Consider the following 24,162-nt stretch of genomic DNA (forward strand, 5'->3'; position numbering starts at 1 on the left):
GGCCGTTTTCATCCACAGCAACCACCACCTCCCTGTGGCTAGCCCTGTGCAAACTAATGGAGAGGACTCCCTCCTGGAGTAATAAATGGCCCTGGGGACTACCACCCCCACCCCCAAGGGCCGGATCCCCATCTCCCAAGGTGCCCACCCTCAGCAGATAGCAGTTTGCTTTTACAGATGCCACTAAGCGAGAGCAAACTGTATTTCCGCTCCATGCGGTTGGGAGCAGGAAAACTGCTCACGCCCACTGGGAGTGGACTTTTTATGTGTTTTCCTGCCTGCTTGTCAGCCGGTAGGAAAACAGATGAAAAAATTGCTCCCACAAGCAGGGAGCAGCATTTTTGGCTGCTCCCTGCATGCGGGAGCAATGCTGGTTCCCCTGGAAGCGGGGATCTGGCAGGAACCGCATAGGCATTGCGGCTCCCCGTGCAGTCCTCAACACTGCAGACTGGGTGGGCTCCAGTACACCTAGCATCAAGATATTCACCTCTTTGAAGTCTTGTCATCTTCTCTTGTTGAGGATCAGGTTATCACAGATTTGTGGCTGAAGACACTCGGGGAACAATCACATTGACAAAATTACATACAGAAAAGGTCACTGGACACATTACCTTATGGTCTTTTATACAGATGTAGTGCAGAATATGCACTAGACATTTACCCAATGAGGCAGCACTTACTAGTTAACCAGTAGACAGGACTCATGTTGGGTAGACATTTTCAGCACAACTGTGGGCTCTTCTCAGAAAAAAAAGGTTCCATTATCGCTCTGATGCTAATTTCACAGAAATTAAAGCTCAACTGAAAGCATTTACTAATATAAACACAGCAGGTGTTCCAGTTGAAACTCCACTTCTGTAAAGCACAAATGATCCTAACTTCTTGGGGCATGGCTATTCTACGCTGAAAAACAATCTGAAATCCTTAGTGGAGGTGAATGGGTCATTGATCCATTGGAGCACAATCTTATGTGTGGTGACTGTGACAAATGGTTTCTTTCTTGTCTTGAGAGCAGAGTTAATGGTTCTCCCTTTGATTTACCCTGAGTTTGCAAATGCTTACATTTATCTGTTAGGTCCCATCCCGTTTTCCTTACTAGTATGCAAATGTCTTCCCGCCTTTTCCCACGTTGATGGACAGCTTACCAGAAGGCCTCCAAGTGCGTTTTCCGCTGATTTTGGTGGCGCGTTCTTGATGCAGAGGAATTTTGAGGACATCTCCACTAAATAAAGAAGCCCTTACGTCATATAGTTAGGAGGACGTACCCTTGTTTGGTGGAGATTCTCCTCTTTGTAGTCTTGTCCTCTTCTTTAGACAAGGATTCATGTTATCACAGATTTGTTGAACAAGACTCTCAAAGGACAATCACATTGCCCAAATTACATGCACACAAGGTCACTGGGGACATTTCCTTGCGGTCCATTATGCAGCTGTACTGTAGAATATGTACTAGTTATTACCCAACAAGGTAGCACTTACTAATTAACCAGTAGAAAGTACTCCAGTTGGGTAGACTTTTTTCTGCAAAACTGTGGACGTGTTGGATAAAGGGGCAGTTGAGGATGTGTCCTGGCCAAGTCAATCACATAGCTACTGTCATAACTCTGACAGACTTTCAAACACCCACTCACACACCCATTCAGACACTCTCACATACACTCAGACACATACCCATAGAGCCACTCGCACACCCACACAACCACTGAAACACCAACTCACAGACCCATACAGCCACTCACACACCCATAACTACTCACATACCCACTCATGGAACCATTCAGCCACTCACACACCCACTCAAATACCCAGAAAACTACTCATATACCCATACAGCCACTTACAGATCCATGCAGCCATTCACACTCCCAGATCCATACAGCCACTCACACACCCATTCCAGACCCATAAAACCAATCACACACGCATTCACAGACCCATATAGCAGCTCACAAAACCGATCACACACCCACAAATACGCACACACCCACAGCTACTCACACACCCACTCTCAGAACCCTACAACTACTCACACACCCAATCACTGGCCCATAGAGCTACTCACAGACCCACTTATCGACCCATCCAGCCACTCACACACCCACTCACAGACCCATACAGCTAATCACATACTCCCTCACTGACTGATACAGCCACACACACACCTTCTCACAGACCCATACAGCCACTCACATACCCACTCACAGACCCATACAGCCATTCACACAACCACTCACTGCCCCATATAACCACTCGCACTCCCCCAAAAACACCAATACACCAACTCATAGACCTATACAGCCACTCACACACCCATAATTACTCACATACCCACTCACACACCTACAAAACCACTCACACATCCACTCACAGTACTACACAGACCTATAAAGCCACTGTCATAGGTTGCAGGTTACAATTAGGAAATAAAATGTAACTCACTAACAAAAAACAAAGGTTACAGGGGTGTTATAGTTAGGAAATAACATTTAAAATATTTGAAATTCACAGAAAAAAACAAAGGTTACAGGGACGTTATAGTTAGGAAATAGAATTTAAAAAAACTTTAGAAATTTACTGAAAAAACTGCCAACAATTTCTTCGGATTGGTAATTTCCCTTCTCTTGGCCCTTTTTCCCTTAAATCTTTAAAAGTTCATATCTCCCAGTCCCTTTTTGGATTTTTTGTTGTTTGGTGTAATTTTGCTCATTATGTTTTTCTCTATTTGTAGAAATCAGTTGTGAGATTTTTATTGTGTAGTGTTTTGGCTTTTAACTGTTACCTTACCGCTAAATACTTTCACAGTTTTCTAAGGTAAACCAGCCTGGTCTGTATAGGAGCTGTAAGGGGGTTGAGCCTACGTTTAAATCATTAAAACTGTGCTTTACCCTGTCAATTATTAACTCACTTCCACCCCAATCAATAACCCACTTTCTTACACTTACTTTTTAACAAACTACTAATAACATAATCCCTCAATTAGTTGGAGCTAAGTATCATACCTATCTTTCGAAGCTGGGGGAGAGTTGTTCTTGGTACCAGAACATTAATTATGAAAATCTGACACAATCGTCAGAGTATGAGAAAAGTCAGGGATTATCAGCAATAACTATGGTGAATTGATTGCACACCCCGACGCACACATTCTTTGCTTTTTCTCTGAAACAGAGCCCATTCGTCGGGAGCCTCCCATACCTTGCTACACAGAAACAATTTCATCATTATTCACCCCATAGCATTATATTACAAGGGTAACTGTGGAGGTAGTAGAAGGAGAATCCATGGCAGTAAGGATTACCTCAATATCTGTTGTTATCGGTGTGATAATTAAATCATCCGATTACAGGGCATTCGGAATTAGCAACTCAGGGCCTGATTTAGAGTTTTGCGAGCATGGTAATCCATCTAAGATGCAACAGAGTCCCATGTCTGGCAAGCCATCGTTCTTCCTGCCACACTTAGAGCAGTAGCGGCTGGTGACAGGGAAGAGTGGCTGGGTGGGGGGATCAGGGTGGGGGGCGACAGATGAAAATACAAAAAAAATGTATAAAAGAATTTACATGCCACCCGCGTTATGCCGCTCTTCTGCTCCTCTCCAATGCAGGCACAGGCTCCCAGACTACCCTGCGGCCAATCCAGATGCTGCTCTCATGCTGTTGGCAGCATGAGAGCAGCGTCAGGATTGGCCTGAGCACCCTCCATTTGTGCTCCCAGGGAGACTTGCAGCCTGTGCCCGCTGCCTCCAACCAGGCAACCCAGCTCGGGCTGGAAACAGCTCAGTGTGAATGTTGGTTTGGCTGTATTAAGACGGCCGGCCAAACCAACATGCGCACTGACAACAGTGCCCACCACTTTTTCCTCTGTCGCTGTTACCCCAATGGCCCTGCCCCCAAATACTCAGCCCAGGATGGAAAAATAAAACGATAATAAACACGTTTTATTATCGTTTTATTTTTTTACGTTTTAGGCTGCTGTCGGGGGGTGGGGCGACGCCACCACTGATTTAGAGAAGGGAGGACCGCCAGATTTCTCCCAACAGAGCCCTCACAGAATCTTCCTCCGACTGACTGATGGAGTAGGGGTCAATGGAGGAAGAACTTAACACCATCTGCCCTATTTAAGGTAAATGGTTTAATGTATTTTTATCTCTGGCCGTCTATGCAAAGTAAAACTTGGTGGTGAGGGACATGAAAAAAAATTATAGTGACTCCCACATCCTGGGAGGAAACTCCCAGGGTGTAGAGGACATTCGTTTTTTTGTTGTTGGGAGTATGTTTTGAATAATAAAAAGTTTTGAAAAGATTGCCGTACATCTATTAAAACCGAATGCAGATGTACACCAAACTTCTGTAAACTTAAAGGAACTGCTGCGGCAGAGGTTCCTTTCAATGTACATAATTGTCTGCTGGGCCAGCGGACAGCTCTAATTTTGGTGGCAAGGTACCCTCGGGATGGTGGACGTAGTGTCCTCCACCATCCCGACAGACACTACTCCGTGTGCCAAACTCCAAATTGGTGTAGTTTTTACTCACAATTACTCACAGTTCACCAAGTATTTTATGTCAACCTTTTGTTTGTATTAGTCAAGTTAATTTACCAGGCTTATATGTTTTTATGTACATTTTTAAGAGTGGGAGATATTGTCTCTATTGTTAAAATGTGTCACATTTTATCTGCCGTATTTACAGCGATGATGATTCAAATGGCTCCCACGAATAAAGCACCATTAATCTCACTGATGGCAGCATCTGAGTAATTTGCTTCCTTTTATAACCCTAGAGGGAATATGTTCTGCTTATGTTTCCAAGACGGGTATTCACTTTTATCATAACCAGGCCTCTTTGCACAGCCGATTATCTAGAGACAATCAGAAGTCTTTGAATGCAGGCTGTCTAAGCTCAGTCATCATTTGAAAAGTATGCTTTTCAACAGTGTTATTGCCACAGGTAGCAGGACATTAGCAGGACAATAACAGATGTTAAAGCCTCAGCAGAGGGAAATAGTGCTCGGGTGACAATTCGTATTAGATTCGTATTCTGCTTAATTATGCAGTCTCTTTTGTCACTGATTTCGTTATGCTTAACATGCACTAATATACATGTTTTTGTATATACATTACAGCGCCACCTGATAAACCGAAAAACCTGTCTTGTGAAACCCAGGATTTAAAGACGTTATCTTGCAAGTGGTCACCAGGCAAGCTTTCCAACCTCTCGGGGGCTCGTTCCACAACCTACAGCCTATCTGAATGGCAGGTGTTGTTAATAACGTTTTTGAGTGTGATTGTTTCATTAAGGCATAATGTGCATTTCTTGGTACACTTTGTACACAGCTTTATGGTAATACTTCTGAATTCCTACGAATTAACATAAGTGGGAGTTTGTACAATAGTTGGATTTACAAAGAATTTTTAAAACATATCTGAAAGTAATCTAATTATACTGGTATTTATACAGCACAACCTGCCATAGGTAAATTATGTCATTGGTGCTCATTCAGTAGCTTGGCAATGGTATACCAAACAGTTTCCTGCACTTCATGTATCTACTACGTAAGTGGTACAATGATTAGACCCACGCATATATTTGCATTAAATAAAACCTGCACTGTTAGCATATCATTTATACCAAATCAAATGAGACCCTCAATAGATGTGCAAAATAGTCAGCAACATGATCTCTCTTCCTAACATTTCAAAGTGAACCACGCTGTTCATTGTCCACTGGACAGCCTAGGACAGATGCACAGATGTGGGTGTTGATGCCTGCTAAAGACCCAAAGGGGCATTTATATATGAATGTAAGTATGAATAAAAGTGGTATTTGAATAAGACGAGATTTCCAAACGGCAGCAAATCGCCGTACACGGTAAAAGGCAGAGTTCTAGTCAGAGAGGCAGTGGAGTGCTGGATTCTAAGAGGGAAGTGGACGTTTCACTGTGTCAAAATGTTGTGCATTTCAAATTATGTGTTTTTAGAAATTACCTATATTGAAGAAGGGTAGGGTGGTCCTGAGGGATGATGCAGATCCAGATACTGGATGTATAGATGAAAAAAGACTATTGCCTAGTTTTGATTTCTTGCACTTATGTCTTGTCTGATGGTGTCTTTGCAGATAGTGTACCAAGAGCCACCGGAGATGGTGCGCTTGTCACAGGCAGGGATGCTGGTCCATGGTTTTGCAGACAGTGTTGCTGGCCTTGAAGTTGGTGTGGGCCACAAAGGGGAGCCAGTGGAGTTTCATTAGAGTTAGAGTAATGTGGTCACATTTGGTTATCCTCAAATTCTGGCATACTGTGCTACATCTGGAATTTGCTCACATTACCAACAGCATTTGTACGACTAACGTATTTAAATTGTCTCCTCAAGCGGTCTATAATTGAGCATTATTTTTGGTGGGGGAAGTTGAGGTGCAGTCCAAGGAGATTTTGATATGTATAAGTCAGACGTTTGCCTAGAAATATAGCAAACTGTGCATGTAAAAGTATAACTTGAGCACAAAGTTTAAACCAATGTACTTTTGCCTCATAAGATGACATTTGCATAGTCAGAAATTCCAGTTTAGAAATATATTTTCTTGGTCCTGAGGGACAACCAGGGGGAGTAGTAGGGAATCCTTGAGTAGTATCGCGGAGGCATTCATGCAAATTCAATTTAGATGAGGTGAATCCCAACAGAGGCATGACTTTGTAGGGATTCATGAGCTTTGTCAATGCATTTTTGCACTACATGTAAACCAAAATGAACCATGCCGAAGTGGTGCAAGAAAGATGAGAAACCACACAGAACAATCCTGTTTTAAGGAGCATGTGCAAGAAAGAACACACCACATGGGATAATAGTTTCAACATGAAGAAAAAGAAAATTGTGATGTATAATTTGATCATTTATGTATCCATTGGTTTTCTAAAGCACGGACTAAACCCAAGCAAAGCAGGCACCAGAACACTGTAGATCACATACATTAAGGCAGGTATAACAGCCTCCATGCAGAGAGAGTGGTATGAGAGGGCAATAGTGAAGATAAATCGAGACACTGAACAATGCAGTGAAAGGTAGAAATGACATGCACCAAAAGAAAAAGTAAGATTTGGCACAGAGACAAAAGGAAAACTAAACTTTAAAGAGTTCTGCATATATTCTCAATTTATGAATACGCAAAAGACAATAGTCAGGGATTCATCAATTCTTGTAGTGTACCAAAATATTCGGTTAAAAAGTGGTCTCTTAGTAAGCACTTGAAAGTGGCAGAGATGAGAGCAGCCTAACTGGCAATGCCTTGTTGAATCATTCATTCCATATTTTGGGGCCATTGCTTGGGAAAGATCTGGTACTGAGTGTCCTTTTCTTGGTCTGGGAATTGTTACCCTGAGGTTTACTGTGCTTCCAAGTTTCTGTGAGCTGATTGATATTTTCGGGATTTTGGCACAGTATTCAGCAGCGTTGGAATGGACAGCTTTAGAAGTGAGGCATGTTATTTTAGGAGGTTCAGACACTTCTACATCCTCAGGCAATCTTTGCGGAACATTTACATGAGATTTATTTAAGAAGTTTTACAAAGGAAGACTACATAACCACTGTCTTGTCCAAAGGATCTCATGTATATATCTTAAAGTTGTCAACTTTATGGTTTGCCATTCCACCAAGTAACATAAGTTATTTGCATATTATCTTTACAATTAAGAGCATTCGCTAAAATTGTAATAGGTAAATCTACCATCTTTTATCTTAGCTGTTAACGTTTTCCAGTCAGTCTAGAACCTACCTACTAGTGCATTAGTATAGGTAATTGGAATTGCTGTACCTACAATTCAATTAATATTTCCCCAAACTTTTAAACAAAGTGTATAACTGCTTGACAATCAAGTGTAGACCAGTAGCAGTATAACACTTACTGGACCAACATGAATCGTTTTAGACATGTTTTTTAAAAAGCAACGAAGTAGTAAGAAAAGCTCTTTTTAAAAAAAAACTTTTTAGAAGTGTTGGCAGAATGTGAAGCTGAATACATTTTCTTCCAAACAGAATTCCAGATATCAATTGGCTATACAGTATTCAATTCCAGATGCCCAGATTTGTTAAGACAGTTTATTAGAAAATAATGCTGCATACATTTTTGAAGCTTCACAAATTGGCTCATCCTGAACTTTATGAGACAGATTAGAAAAAGATAAGCACTTTAAGATAGTAACTAATGTATCAAATTGTTTCTTATTGAATGAGGAGACGCTGTAAGTAGTCATGAAAAGTCATTAGGATATCACTATGAAAATGCTAGGATTACAGAGATATTCATCTAGTATGGCAGGATTTCCAGTAAATTGTTCTTTTCTAAATCTTAGTCTTTTCATTTTATTGTACCATTTAGAGGAAATAAGAAATTGATCCTTGATTGGCACATTGTAAAAAAATCACTGTGTGAAGTATTCTACTGATATTATTAAAAATATAGGATTAAAGAGTGAAATAAGACACTTTTCAGTTACAGCCTGCAAAAAAGTAAGTTATAATTTGAGGTGGATGATAGTCCGCCACGAGTAACAAGGGGCCTGAATATGATGGCAGTGAACCTGCCACCGACAGCTGTCGGTGACGGGTTCACCACCATCGTAAGGCCATTCACCGCTAGCCAGATTGTGATGGCAAGCGATGTTCTGGCGGTGGAAAGACGTTACGATTGCCTGTTGGTCCCTCCCGCATCCTCAGTATGGTGGTGGTGACTAGCAGGCACCGTCCCCCAGATTTGGATGCTGGATCCCTGCCAGCCTTTCCATGGCGGTTCGCCCGCCATGGAAAGGCGGGCAGGAATTGACTTTGGGGGTCTGTTGTGGGCCCCCCATGGGCAGGGGCAGTTTGGATTTGCACTTGGGGGGGACCTATGGTGCTCCCCTACATTTCCTTTCACCATGTGGCAGGCACCACGTGGTGCCTGCCACGTAGTGCAGTGAAATTTAAACAATGCATTTTTAACATTGTGGCGGGTGCTGCAGCTAGCAGCACCTACCGCAATGTTAAACATAGCAGATGCGACCGCCACGGTGGCATCGTAATACCCCCTTTGGGACAGCCTCCTTGTAGGCGGGCGGTCCCACTCCCCGACACGATGGCGGACGGACTGAAGTCCATCTTCCATCGTAATGGCCCCAAAAGTCACTAACTTGTTAGGTCCAGGTAAAGGTTTCAATAATTTAAACCTTTGCTGAACACCTAGTAGCTAAGGCACAGAGTAGACGGGCTTAGAGAAAATCTGTAAAGCATTCATATGCTTTCTTTTTCTTTGAGGAAAACCTATTGTGAAATTCTGAGATACCGCTTTTATTATCCATTATTATCTATAGACATCACAGCAAGAACATTAAAAGAGGAGTTAATTTTTCAAAAATGTCGTTTTCAACACATTGAATAGGTCCTCTTTTCAGACTTTGCTTGGAAACTAGGAGGCATATTTACAAGAAACTTGTAGTAACTTGGTAACAGTTTCAAAATGCAGGGATGCACTGTATTCCCAAGAATGCAGTGCATTCCTGCTTTACCCTTAGAGCTGGCGCTACAAATGCTGCTTAGTACAGGCACCCTAGCGCCAATGTGCTGGGGTGCCTGTGATGCAGAGACAATTGATGTACCTTCCTGCACATAAACAATCTTTACCAGCGATTTACTCTATCTATGTGACGCGTGGCAAGAGCAAAATACAAGGAGAAATAAAACATTTCTCCTCGTATCACCTGGTTTTGACCAGGCATTCCATGGCTGTATTTTTGTCACTGCCCCATACCTTGTAAATATGGGGCAGCGTCAAAAAGCAATGGGTGTTTCAGTGGAACGTCCCCTGCAACACCCATTGCACGCCCCCTTCATGCTAAGGGCTGCGTTAATAGCTGCATTATTGACAAGTCGGCCTTCTAAATAAGGCAAAAGAGTTAACACCACCAGAACGTCAGAAAAAATTACGTTCTGGTGGCTTTAACTCCTTGTAAATATGTCCCTGAATTTTACTAGAGAATACTGCTACAGTCTACACAGACAGAGGGAACATGCTCAATAGCCTTTCCACGTAGAAAGGAATGAGGCAAGAATGTGAGCTGGACTCAACTCTATTCAGCCTTTACCTCAACACACTAGGGGGCTTATTTACAAGCCCCTAGCTCCGCCGTGGCCTCACTTTTAATATGGGAAAAAGTGACATAACAACAGCTCAAGGGGCTTGTAAATAAAGCCCCTAGGTTGTCAGCAGCAAAGGAAGCTGTAAATCCGCCAGGGTTGAATGAAAACATGAACATTGGATTGCTATTCATGACAATGTTTTTTTGACAACATGTATGGTGGTGTTTCCATGCATCACAGACAGCCTCTAAACCCTGCTGTGCAGATATTACAGACTAGCATGCTTACCTGTAATGTAGAGTAGAGTAAAAGTCTCTATTTTGATTATCTCGGAGTGAGGTTTTCATAGAATAAGAATTAGCGAGACCAGAAGGTCTAAAGGAAGATGAAGATGAAATCAGTATTGGGAGAATTCACTTGTTGAATGGGAGATTTTCAGGGGGTTTTAAAGGTAGCAGTTGATGTCCCAAAGGCAAAGTGTAGTAGAATGGGAAGTTCAACCGACTGGCTCTTGTGGATAATTGCATCATGTGTGCACTGGAAGTAGGAAAGTGTACATCGATAGCTGTGGTTCACTGATAGAATATCAATGTCAAAAATATGTACGTTCAAAATATCGAGATAAAAATATAGACTACAAAAATATCGACTCCCATACCTACGCATACAAAAATATTGAATCAAAAATATCAATGTAAAAAATTATAAATGTAAAAAATATTGATTTAAATATATATATAAAATAAAATAATATATTAAATATATTAAATATTGATATTAATTTTAACAAAATAAATTACATGTAATATACATTTTAACAAAATATAACAAACAATTAAAAAATGATAAACACACAAACATAAGAATGTATACATATATATTTAATTGAAAATAATTAATAAACTATTTACTTTAATTTATTTTTAAACTTATGTATAAATAAAATATATATATAGATCAATAATTAAAAATATAAAAAACATTGTATAATGAAATTATACATTAAACTATTTAAAAATATTTCAAATAAAATGTCCCTATACAATCAGTGCAACAGTAGCAACATAATTAGGTTTACTATACCAACTCCAGTGAGTGCAACAGTAGGGATACTGTTGGATAGCGGAGGGGCAAAAATTACTATTTCCACTCCAGTGAGAGCAACAAATTACTATTTCCACTCCAGTGAGAGCAACTGTAAGGAAAGTGTTGAATAGCGAATGGGAAACAATTACTCTTCCCACTCCAGTGAGTCAACAGTAGAGAAAGTGTTGGATAGGGGAAGGGAAAACATTACTATTCCCACTCCAAAGAATGTAACAGTAGGGAAAGTGTTGGATAGCCGAAGGGCAAACATTACTATTCCCACTCCAAAGAGTGCAATAGTAGGGAAAGTGTTCGATAACGGATGGGTAAAAATGACTATTCCCACTCCTGTGAGAGCAACAGTAGGGAAAGTGTTGGATAGTGAAGGGGTAAAAATGACTATTCCCACTACAGTGAGGGCAACAGTAGGGAAAGTGTTGGATAGCGGTGGGGAAAAATTACTATTCCCACTCCAGTGAGTGCAACAGAAGGGAAAGTGTTAGATAGCAGAGGGGTACAAATTACTATTCCCACTCCAAAGAGTGCAACAGTAGGGTAAGTGTTGGATAACGGAGGGGTAAAAATTACTATTCCCACTCCAAAGAGTGCAACAGTAGGGAAAGTGTTGGATAGAGGAGGGGTATAAAGAAAGTGTTGGAAAGAGGAGGGGTATAAATTACTATTCCCACTCCAGTGAGTGCAACAGTAGGGAAAGTGCTGGATAGCGGAGAGGTAAAAATAACTATTCCCATTTCAGTGAGTGCAACATTAGGGAAAGTGTTGGATAGGGAAGAGACAAAAATTACTATTCACACTTAAACAGTTAATTTAAAAATAAAAGATTATTAATTATAAAAAATAATAAACAATATTTGGAAATGAAAAATCAAATACATGAAATATATAAAAAGAACAAATATTATAATAATAATTACATATAAAAAACCTACAAATAAAAAATTTAAAAAAACACACAGGATGATGGACAGAATGTTGGGGGTGAATGTTTTGCCATTGTGCAACATTCCGTCCATTATCTTGTGTGTTTTGCTGTTCACCCTAAGTGGGAAGGGTATGCACAGACGTGAGTCCCGTGCTCACAAGGCCACTGGAGTCAAGCTATCCTGGCTGATGAAGGCTGATAGCCAGAAACCGGTCCTAGGATGCTTGATTCCGGTCCAGGGAAGACATGGCTTGGCAGTTCGGTCTGGACTGTTCCCATGCGGTCAAGACCGATTTGCATATGGCCATGTCTGAACTGGGGTGGCTTGGTGAGCAAAATAACGATGGATTAAACCCAGATCTGTGACTGGGGGTGAATGTTTTGCCATTGTGCAACATTCCGTCCATCATCTTGTGTGTTTTAATATAAAATAAATACATTTATTAAAAAACTTTTAAACTAGGAAATATTTACAAACAAATACATTAATTAATACATAAATGTATTTATTATATTTCCTACCCTATAACACCACACCAATAACAAAACACTTCAACATTTTTAATTAAATGTTTCCCTAAAATTAATATAATTAATAACCAATTAAAAAATATCATTAACCCCTTGCATGTTGATGACGGCCCCCAGCTGTCATGCACTACAGTGCTCGTGTGCTGATGACGGCTGGGGGCCGTCATGACCGCACCCGCGATCGGAATGTGCCGCGCAGAATCGCGGCAGCATGCAAGGGGTTAATTAGAAAAACGAATAAACATGAATTGACTGCACACACTTTACAAATATGATATCCACAACACACACCTTAATTAAACTCTAAAACAGTAAAACACAATTAAAACTTACTTGTAAATTAAAAGCTATTAACAACTAATAATAATGTTTAAAATGTATTTAATACTCACCCTTTACCCCTTTAAAAGTAAAAACAACAGACAAAAAAAGAATCGATTATTCAAAATACATATCAAATAATTAACATTATTTAACCACTATATACTAATTAATCAAATACAAATTACTTCCTAACCTTTACTCCTATAAAGACCAAAACACACAACTACAATTAATTATACAATTGCCATAATTAATTACCAATTAATTAAAATTAACATCCAATTAATAATTCATCAATTCAAAATAAATGACTTCCCACCCTTAACACCTATAAACACAACACACAACTCAAATTACTTACATAATTAATGACGAATTAATTAATTTAAATTAACAAGTAATTAATTATTAATAAATTACTTTACACATTTAACACTATAACACCTCAATTAAACAAATATTAATAAATGAAAAGTAATCAATACATTTAATATAATTAAATTACTTCCCACCCTATTCCCTTATAAACCCACAACCAGCTACAAAACTAAAAACGCAAAATTCTAATAAAAAAATCATTAATAACTACTAAAAAGTTTAACACATATATTAAAAGTACAATTCTTATAAAAAAAATACAACAGATACACATCTGGTCCGACCATCTACTGATCGAGTCCTCCATCGTCATCAAAGGATCAGTCAGATCTCCTCCCTTATCAGGAGGAACTGCCCGGAAATGGAAGCTCCTTGATTCACCTGCCTTCCTCTCCTCCCTGCTGATACTCAGCCATCAACCACTGACATCTCAGACGTCAACATTCTTGATGCTAACATCTCTCATTGGCTCATGACAGCCAGTGATTTATTTGCACCTCTGTCTTGCTTCCCCCGAACACGCCCCAATAAGTCTCACAACTGGTATAACTCGACCCTAAAACAGCAACATCTAGAGCTACGCCAATTGGAACGTAGATGGAGGCGCAATTATCTTAGTGCCGACAGGGAAGCGTACGTGGTCGCACGGAAAATCTATAAACAAACCATCACTTCCACCAAGTCTGCTTTCATCTCTGAGCGAATCCTAACAGCCCCCAATAAATCTAAGGAGATTTTCAAAGTCCTTGGCGAACTAACATCCGACGCCAGGACACTTCCTAACCTGCCTCCCTCCGCTGAGTCATGCAACGCGCTCAACTCTTTCTTCATTGAAAAGATCACCACAATTAAAAATTCCATATCCCATTCCCCCCCGTTAACCACAGCTACACCTCCCCCTATCAATCCATTTATCCTGGATCGATTTCCTATACTCGATTCTGATTCCCTTGCCAAGCTGTCCTCGCGAGTAAAATCTGGCTCTCCGAAGGACTGCTGTCCCCCGTCCGTGCTTCGTGACATCTGTCACTCCCTTCCCCATTGTATCCTCCCCCTACTTAACTCTTCCCTCAGCACTGGCATAGTCCCCAGGTCATTCAAGGAGGCCGTATTGGTGCCCCTGCTAAAAAAAACCTGGCGCGGACCCAGCGGTATTTGTAAACTATCGGCCCATCTCCCTTCTGCCTTTTCTGTCTAAGGCCTTGGAGGCACATGTTACTACTTGCCTATCACACTTCATCGAGGAGTCCAACTTCCTGGCTTTCAACCAGGCCGGCTTTCGACCAGCCCATTCCACCGAGGCTGTGATCCTTGCCGTACTGGACAACCTTAGAAGCAAGGCGGACAGAGGACTACCCCAGGCATTAGTCCTTCTTGACTTATCGGCGGCATTCGACACGGTGGACCACAACATCTTACTCCACCGTGTCGAGTCCGCCGGAGTCCGCGGGCCTGCCTTGTCCTGGGTTAAGTCCTTTTTAGAGGGGAGATCTCAGGCAGTCAGGCTGGGCCCGTTCAGCGCCACCAGTGCTGCGTCATCTTGCGGGGTCCCCCAGGGCTCCTCCCTGTCCCCCCTCCTCTTCAATTTATATCTTTTACCCCTCCTTCACTCTCTAAGTAGGTGGGACGCTACCGTGTTCAATTACGCGGACGACCTGCAGATTATCTTTCCCCTCACCTCCCCTGACGCTGTGTCCAACTTCCAATCGGCTATGACACACATTCAGCACTGGATGTGCCAAAACCAACTAAAGCTCAATCCGGGCAAGACTGAGCTCCTCCTTCCTGGGAGCAGTGCCACCTATTGGGGACCTCAGTTCTGGCCCAGCGAGCTTGGTACTCCTCCCTCTCCCGCTGACCGTGTGAAGAGCCTTGGGGTCATTATTGACTCCGGCCTCACTCTTAAGGCCCAGGTGAGTGCAGTAACATCTTCCTGTATGTTCCAGCTATACAGGATTCGGAAGGTCGCCCACTTTCTAACCCCTGAAGCACTGCTACAAGTCATCATAGCCTTGGTGATGTCCCGCCTAGACTTCTCAAACTCGATCTATCACGGTCTCCCCAACTCCTTGTTATCTAGGTTACAACTCATCCAGAACCAGGCTGCCAGACTCGCGTTCAATCTCTCCAGATGGCAGTCGGCCCGACCTTTACTGTATCAACTTCACTGGCTCCCAGTCAGTGAAAGAATAGCTTTTAAGGTCCACTGCCTGGTCTTTAAAGCACTTACTGGTCCGTCTCCTGCTTTCCTCACGTCCTTGATCACTCCTTACTGTCCTTCCCGTGCCCTCAGGTCCACTAACCTTCACCTCTTAGTTGTCCCCCGCGTCAAACTCACCAGATCCGGTGGCCGCACTTTTTCTTATTTGGCCCCAAAACTATGGAACTCTCTTCCTCTCCCCCTCAAGACCTCCGGTTCCCTTCTTGCCTTTAGGAAATCTTTAAAAACCCTGCTCTTCTCCCATTGTCACTGAATTCCTCTGTTATAGTTTTAGGATCCTTGGAGCGCCAGGAAACTCACGGTGACAGTGCGCTTAATAAATATCATATAACATAACATAACATAACATAAAAATATACTAAAATACATAACATTAATAAACAAACAATATTTTTAACAAATATAATTTTGCAAACAATATTAAACACTTCGATATTTTTTAAATTGATATTACTTACCTTAGGTTGATATTCTTGACCACAATATTCTGCTGTCGATATTTCTGACCCACGATATTTGCAACTCGATATTTGTGCAACTCAATATTTTTGATTTGATATTCTGTCTCTGCACTGATAGCTGTAATCAAAGAAGAAACATGGATATTTACAATGTGCAAACAACTTTTCTGACGGGGGTATGGCCTAATCCACTGGCAGGGTTTCACAGAGAGGCTATCATTGATATGTTTGATTTGAATAATGCAAATGGCGACTTGATAGAGCATGTCCACACTTCACTATGGGACCTGGACATATGCTACTGAGGGGATTATCAAGTAGACATAATGGTGATTGACTGTGCATTGCGTAAAGATAGGGTGGAGGCTGGGGTGCTTTGAAAGTAGTGGGGAAGGCTGCTCCAAGGCAAACAGGCAAATGTTTGTTAAGGAACAAACCATTAGTTTGATCCAGTCTTCTTGCACAATAAAGCTGGATGCCAAAATGAGATTTGGATATTTGACCTTTTCTACCTACTTGGAGAAATGTAGGGGTTGTCTCGTCTCTACAGATGTGTGCTTTTGAGACCTAGGAGAGGTAGTAGGTTCTGACTGAAATACCCTTTAAAAGCATAAAGGTTATGTTCCCTAAAGTAGGCAAAGTAGATCAATGTCCAAGCCAGTCAATATTCTGACAGAAGTACACTTTTTGAGTGTAGCTTGGCATAGCAGGGAGAGGTTTTGTATTTAGTAAGGATTGGGGTGGTGGTGAATGTTGAGCAACAGTGAAGAGGAAGAATGGAGAGGGCCTGGTATATTTGTGGATGATTTTTAAGGCATGAAAGTTACTTGATGTTGTATTTAGGGGATTAGAAGGTGCCTTATTCTTAAATATATGTGATGCAATTATTAAGTAATAATTCATTCAATAAAGACCTTTTCTAATATTATAAATCCATTTCATCACAAGTATGTGAAGTTATGTGCCTTCTTCAGGCCCCAAATTATCTTTAACGTCCTAGTGTGTTTTTATTGATGTCAGCATAATCAGTAATGTTTGATTCTCTTTTTTAGGCATTCAAATACCACATTCAAGTGTTCCAGCAGAGACTCATGTTCCTGGAACATTGACAGTAGGCAAAATATATACAACTTTACTCTGACTGCTGAAAACCTCCTCGGAAAAAGACATGCTAACCTTATCTTGGACGTTACACATAAAGGTGATGAATATGCAGAGTTTGATTCAATAACTTGCCAGAATATTTGTGACTTTGATAATGGCAAGGCCAATTATTAATACCAATATACAGAAGTTAGTTATTCAGCTTAAAAATTATTACTGTTAATTATTTTAGACACCTATTGGGGGAGTGACTGATGTGATAGCTGTGTTTTATAGATTATGTCTGTATTAGCTTCTTTGACAGCTATAGTAGAATCACTGAGGAAGCAGGAGGTGTGGGCGCTACAGGTAGGCATGGAGCAGGATACCAAGAGGGGCTGTGAGAGGAAGCGCAAGTAAGGGAGCAGGGTAGTGCTTAATTTGTGCTAGTGGCTGTAGATGTTTGGCACCAGCACTTCTTTAGGGGACAGGGATTTACTTGCCATCATTAGACCTCGATCCAAAACAAGAAAAAGTGTGAGAAGCAGGAAGACAAAATAGGAGAACAGTGATAGAGAGAGTAAGCAGATGTGGGAAATTACCTGCGAGAGTGAGATGAAAAGAGAGGAAATGTAGGGTTGTGGAAGAGGCATGAGTTGGAATGCAGACTAGGCTGCCTTGGTATTTGGTAAGCCCAGCTTTCAACAGTGGGCGCCTGTGCAGTTTTATTTTATAAAGTGAGCGCTAGAACTCGGCAGGGATTTCTCCCTCTAAAATGTATTGACTCCTCCATTTCTTCTTTATATGTTCCCTGAATTCCTTCCTTCTAATGTTATCCACAATTTTTAAACACGCTTGCACTATTTGTAATAACATCCTAGTTCAGTATATTTAAATCATTTAGTTTGTAGTTTCGTAATGTATGCATTTTACTACACTTAACCGCATTTTATTACCTTTGCTTCTCACTTTCTTTTTACTTTGGCTTTCACTACCAAAGAGACAAGGTGCAGCAGGTAACTCTTGAAAATGATTCTGCCCAACTCTAGCACATCCTGTCTCTTTTTAAAAGTGTACCCATAAAATGGGGGAGTGTCAGAGGACATGCAACAGTAAAAGCATATTCAAAGGCATTTTTGGACAATGCAAATCTGTAGTACTCAATTAGGGTCTCTTATATGCCTTTGTAAATTGGCTCCAAAACATCGAAAATGGGAATATTCATATACAATTAGTAGAAATATAAAGGACTGTGTCCTCAGTACACTTTACTATGAGGCAAGTGGACATCTAGTGGCCAATTCACAAAGGCATGTAATAGAACCTAAAACGTATTCATGTACACATAAATTGTTATCTGAATCAATCCTGAAACATCTGAAAATGCCAACTCATTAATTCAATTAAATGCTCTTGGGACAGTTTCTAACTTGTATATAGCTGAATTCACCACAATTGAAAAAGGGGAAAATGCCCAAATTAATTAGAAATTCAAATTTTGAATATGGGATGTGCGACCTGGATTGGAAAACTGCCTTATTAGGGGAAAGAAAAACAGAAAAATTAAAACTTTAATTGCATGAACTACAAACAAATGGGTTTATAATACAATGTACACATGTTTTATATACCTCTTCGGTACCTCATGTGGTCCCTTTATTTACTTACCTTTACCCTTCCCTTTTCCCTTGATTCACCCTTAGAATGTTGTTGGCGTGAAGGCTCTATGTTTGACAGTTGGCATGATCAATGCTTGTGAGGCGATGTGCTTTCTTATATGATATATCCTGTTCAAAGAATAAAAGTCATTACTCACCATTCTGCTGTGACGTTACTACAACATCATTCTTAATTTTCACTACCAAAACTTTTGTTTGCTTATTTATGCACTGTTTATATACCTCAAGGTAACTTTTTGTGGGAATATTTTTGACTCTTTCGGTAGAGTTTACGTTGTAAAAAACATTTCATTTCTTCATATGTCTTCAGCACTTTGAAAACTCTATACTTCAATCATCATTCCCAATCACTTCACTAGCTCCCTCTGGCAAAACGAATCAGGTTCAAATCCCTGTGCCTGACATATAAAGCACTCCAGGGCTCAGGCCCCAGGTTTTTGCAAACCCATCTAAAGCCATATGTACCCACAAGAGAGTTGAGGTCCAGCCAAGCGAAACTGATACAGGTCCCTAGATTCAAACAGGCCAGATGGGGGGGCAGGAGTTTCCTACTGCATGCAGCCAAGGATTGGAATCGACTCCCACTGGACATCAAGAATAGTACCTCCTTACTGGCTTTTAGGAAAGCAGTGAAAACCTGGCTATTTAAGTCTCGTTAAAATTTGAACACACCAAAAGCACATATCATCAGGTTCGTTATTCTGTAGCGCTAAGATGCCCAAGGGCAAAAGTGCGCTTTACAAAGCTACAAATCAAATCAAATCAAATCATTAGGAGCATCAAATTAGAAGTAGAAGGGTCAGCAAAGAATATGCAATATTATGAAGTTGCTAAAAAAACACTCTTTTCTCCATTTATTCCCCAGTGTTTTCCATTTGAATTAATGAACATCTGCTTACCAAAATGCTCGGTTACACAAAGAAGAAAGACTTCGCTGCATAATTCATTCGAGCAAGAGATGATCTCACTCACATTTCCATAAAATACAAACAATTATTTATGTGTGCATGCTGCAAACTGTTTCACTGGTTTTTTTTTTTGCAACCTTTATAACAATCATCTAGGTCCTGAATTTGCAATCATGTGGATTTTGTCTCAAAAAATAAGGAACATGGGTACAACAGAAATATTTGTAATAAGACAGGGCACATCTGGAGAAGGTATATCATTGTTCATGCATAATAAGTGAAACTTTATGTTTGCATATGAAGATTACATTAATAGTATGACCATAAAACAAATTCTGAAACGACACATTTTTTATAATTTGTTTCAGTTCATCCGATCTCTCCCACAAATTTGACACCAATGTTAGATTCAACGAATGCCACGTGGATCCAGTTGTGCTGGTCTATGCAATCGGACTACAAACCCCTTAAGCTACTATGTCAGATTGAAGCTCGAAATATTCGCACTAATGAAATAAAGTTGGTAAGGAGCATATACTTTGTTATCCATATGATTCTAAATTCGATGGTTCACCAGAAGAATATGAATGCTATTTAAAAAAGTAGTAAGTCTGATATGTAAGATATTTGAGTCTCTACATGATCTCGCAATTTCTAACCCACATTGTACCAACTACGGAAATTATCATGGCAGGATTATTAATCAAAGTGTAGTTCAGGAGATACGCTGTAAGATTATGGAGTCTATCTTTAAAGGTTGATGAAGACTCTCTTTAAGGGTCGTCCCTCTTGGATTTCCTCCTTTATTTTTTAGCAGGGCTTCTGACCTGGCAGAAATTATAGCCCTGCCTTTATTACACAAAGGCTGCCAGTTGGGATAGCTTCCTGCTTCTGGTTTTCCCTCTTGATCTATGCCATCTATGAATGATCCAATGGTACTTTTTTATTTCCTTTCCTACTTCTCCATTTCTATTCTTTCCCATTGACCAGCCACTCTTACATACGTTAATATCATTTGTGTCTTCTTTTTCAGCAACCTCTCTATCTTCCTTTTGAGGTCACACCATCCACCCAATCATTATTTTATTTTTTTTATAAATCTTTTTTATTGGCATTTATATAATAATCGAGATTACACTCAACACAGTTACACATCCACAGTAAGTGCATCCTATAACATGATGTACTCATCGGTTTCTGCTCACAGTACATTATTCATGCATCTCTGGGACAGAACATGTATTGCCATCACAGTCTCTTTTTCAGAACTATTTATCTCCAGATTGACCATCCCCTCTGGTGTCAATGCAGTGATAAAATAATCTCTCACTATGACAATATAGGGAGTGATCGGGCCTTCTATCAACACTGTTTATCTTGGATGTGTAAAAATTCAAGAAGCATAAGTCTGCTATACAAACTAATTGCTCAATGATTGCATAGGAGAAAATAAAAGCCATATAAATAAAAAAGGAAAAACAAAAGAAACAGATTCCATTCCATCAAACAAAAAAACTAACAACTACAACTAATGATAAACTACCTGGGGTCTTCAATCAGCACAAACATCTGCCACAAGTTAACCAACGCTACTTTGAGATCGGAGATCTTACCTCATTCCGGAAACAGCTCAAGACTCTTCTTTTCAACTCCCCACAGTAACTTCCTGGTACTATCCCCGCCTCTGCCTAACCATCTGTTGGTCCCTTAGCGCTTGGACGCCCCCGGGCATCAATCGCGCTCTATAAATCCACTTACAATTACTACAATTACAGGGTACCCAAGAGGGGTGGGGGAGGTGGGGTGGAATAAAAGGGAGATAAAGCCAATAAAGCTCCAAACCAACAGGGGCTACACCTAGTCCTTAATCCAATCAATTGGAACATCTTATTTGTCGCCTAGTACAGGAGGGTCAGACCCCTCCCACTCTCCAAGAACTCCGACACATCTACTCATCCAGCAACAGTCATCCAGCCTTTAAAGTGCATGCGCCTCTCCCAGCCCTTCAGAATCTGGTGAATTAGTTTGTGAGGTCTGTTCGCGCACGCTCCGTGTATCCCAAGCCATCACTATGTCCTCCCAAGGCTCTGCCATTGGTTTACGCCGCTTTGTAATCTTATCTTCTTTAATCAAAGTCTTTTCATCTGCTCTAGCCGAGCTGGAAACATCATCTTCCCAGTTCACCACTAAGGGAGTCTGCTTTGCCTTCTATCTGAGAGCTATCCTCCTCTTAGCCAAGAGGAAAGCCAGATCTATAAATCTATGACCCAGTCTTTTGGATTTGGGTCTCGAGAATAGGCCTAAGAGGCAAACCTCCAGAGAGCATGTCAGATTCTGAGACAAAATCCTGTTAATCATATCCACAATCTTAGGCCAATAATCTTTAAGCCCAGGACAGGCCCAAACCATGTGGTCAAAATCAGAATCCCTCTGTGAATATCTGGCACAGGCCTGGTCTTCACTCCCATATACCACGTTTAGCCGGTGTGGGGTAAGATAGGTTCTATGGAGCATATTGAATTGTATAAGCTTAAAAGCTGCATTCCTAAACACCTTTTTTGGGACACCTAAAGCACTCTTCCACTCCCTCTCGGCGAGCTGCCTATTCAAGGAAATCTCCTATCTCTCTTGCAGGCGAGGTAATGGTCGAAGCGTTATTTCCATTGTTCCCAAATAGAGCCACTTTACCAGGTGTCCCACCGAGCCCAGCGTCACCTTTGCCTGAAGAGTGGCATGGGTGACTGGCTCTTTCCCATCTGACCCTCATAGTTCCACCAGTGCCCCCGTATCTTATGGTATTTCAGGAACTGCCCCAGTGGCAACTCGTGGTATTCCAGAAATACACCCAACGGGAGTAATTCCCTATCACGTTAACAGTCTCCAACCGTCCATATCCCCGCGTCTTTCCAGCCCTGCAGTTGCCTCTGCCGAAGGGACGAACCCATTCCTACCTGTGGGAGCCCCGCAAGGGGAATACTTAGTGCATAGAGCGGCGCATCTTTTGACTGTGCCATATATCTATCCCAGCACTTCACCACCACCGAAAGTAGCGTCCCCATATGTTTGATCATCTGGCTACGGTTGAACATCCTAGGAAGCAAGACCATTTGTGCAGTGCCAGCGGTCAATGATAATGTATCTAATCCTCTCCCATCGAGCCACCTGGCCATCCACCAAAGCTGTGCTGCCAAATAGTAGGCCTCGAAATCAGGGGCCCAGAATCCTCCTCCCGCAATGGGAATTCCCAAAGTCTGCAGAGATACTCTATTGCATCCGCCATCCCACACCAGGTCCCTCAAAATCGCATCCAAGGTCTTGAACCAACTCTTTAGTATCACCACCGGTAAATTAACAAAATAGCATAGGAGTCTTTGTAACACCACCATCCCATCCACCCAATCATGGCCCTGATTTCTTCCAAATTTGTTGTCTCTCTCTGCCTTCTTCTGCTTGCGTAATTAGGGCACAATTGAGATCCTGTTTATAAAGTTCCTCTTTTACATGTCACTGTCGGTGGACTATTCAGAGTTGGCACTCTACTCACCCATGCTGATTTTGTGCATAAGCAAGGGCTCCCCAACATGCTATTTTTACTGCATGCTAGTCTAATACAATATATCAAGCGGGGCTGGGCTCCTGATGGGGCCGAACCATCAACACATGAGCTGGTGCACTTGGTATACCTGATGGGCACTGGCAGACACCTGACGCGGTGGATGTACCGAGGTAAACGGGCACACATACCCTCACCCCGAACTACTTTACAAGTTAAGTGGGACACAGACATGGGCAGGATTTTGACTAACAAAGACTGGGCCTCCCTACTAGCTTAGCCGAGGGTAGTCTCCCACAACTCCCGGCTCAAATGTATTCAACATATGATAACTCAAAGAGTATACCTCACACTGCATCCACTACATATATGTTTATGGTGGTGGCAGCAAACTGCCCGAGATTTACTGAACAAGATGCTGACCTCTTACACATGATATGGTCATGTTCTGCCCTCTCCACCTACTAGACACAGATAGCGGTCACACTGCGTGAGGTGGATGGGGGACACTTATGGACCACGGCAGAGGGCTGCCTGCTGAGCCTCTACCCACGACCTAAGGATTACAAATTGCAGGCGAAATTTGCTGTTCTGGCGCTCATACTGGTGAAACGCTTTATAACTAGGCGCTGGAAGTTGGCACTTCAGTCTGCATTACCGGCTTGGAGGGTGGAGATGGAGCAGTGGGGACAGGCTGAAAGGGGGGCCCTGCGTAGAGAGGAACACCGCAGACTGGGAAAGGTGCACATTGTCATATCTTGGCATCTGCTACAGGCAGCTTCCAAAGCACTAGACATAGACTTATTCCACCTGCACACAACTGACCCACAGGGAGCCATGCCAGGGCATTAAAGCTGTCCAAGGCCACATACACCCCCTGGGTGAACTACGGTACT

At 41.5% G+C, this 24,162-nt stretch overlaps 1 protein-coding gene across 1 annotated transcript in view; it reads left to right on the top strand.

Moving 5' to 3' along the window:
• Positions 1-24,162, top strand: part of OSMR (oncostatin M receptor) — a 357,357-nt gene that overhangs the window by 124,922 nt on the left and 208,273 nt on the right. Inside the window, exons 7-9 of the mRNA XM_078674982.1 lie at positions 5,119-5,248; positions 17,096-17,244; positions 20,082-20,236. Coding sequence (XP_078531108.1) covers positions 5,119-5,248; positions 17,096-17,244; positions 20,082-20,236 — 434 coding nt within the window. The remainder of the gene's footprint in view (positions 1-5,118; positions 5,249-17,095; positions 17,245-20,081; positions 20,237-24,162) is intronic.

This window comes from Lissotriton helveticus, chromosome 2_1 (assembly GCF_964261635.1).
Source record: "Lissotriton helveticus chromosome 2_1, aLisHel1.1, whole genome shotgun sequence".
NCBI lineage: Eukaryota > Metazoa > Chordata > Amphibia > Caudata > Salamandridae > Lissotriton > Lissotriton helveticus.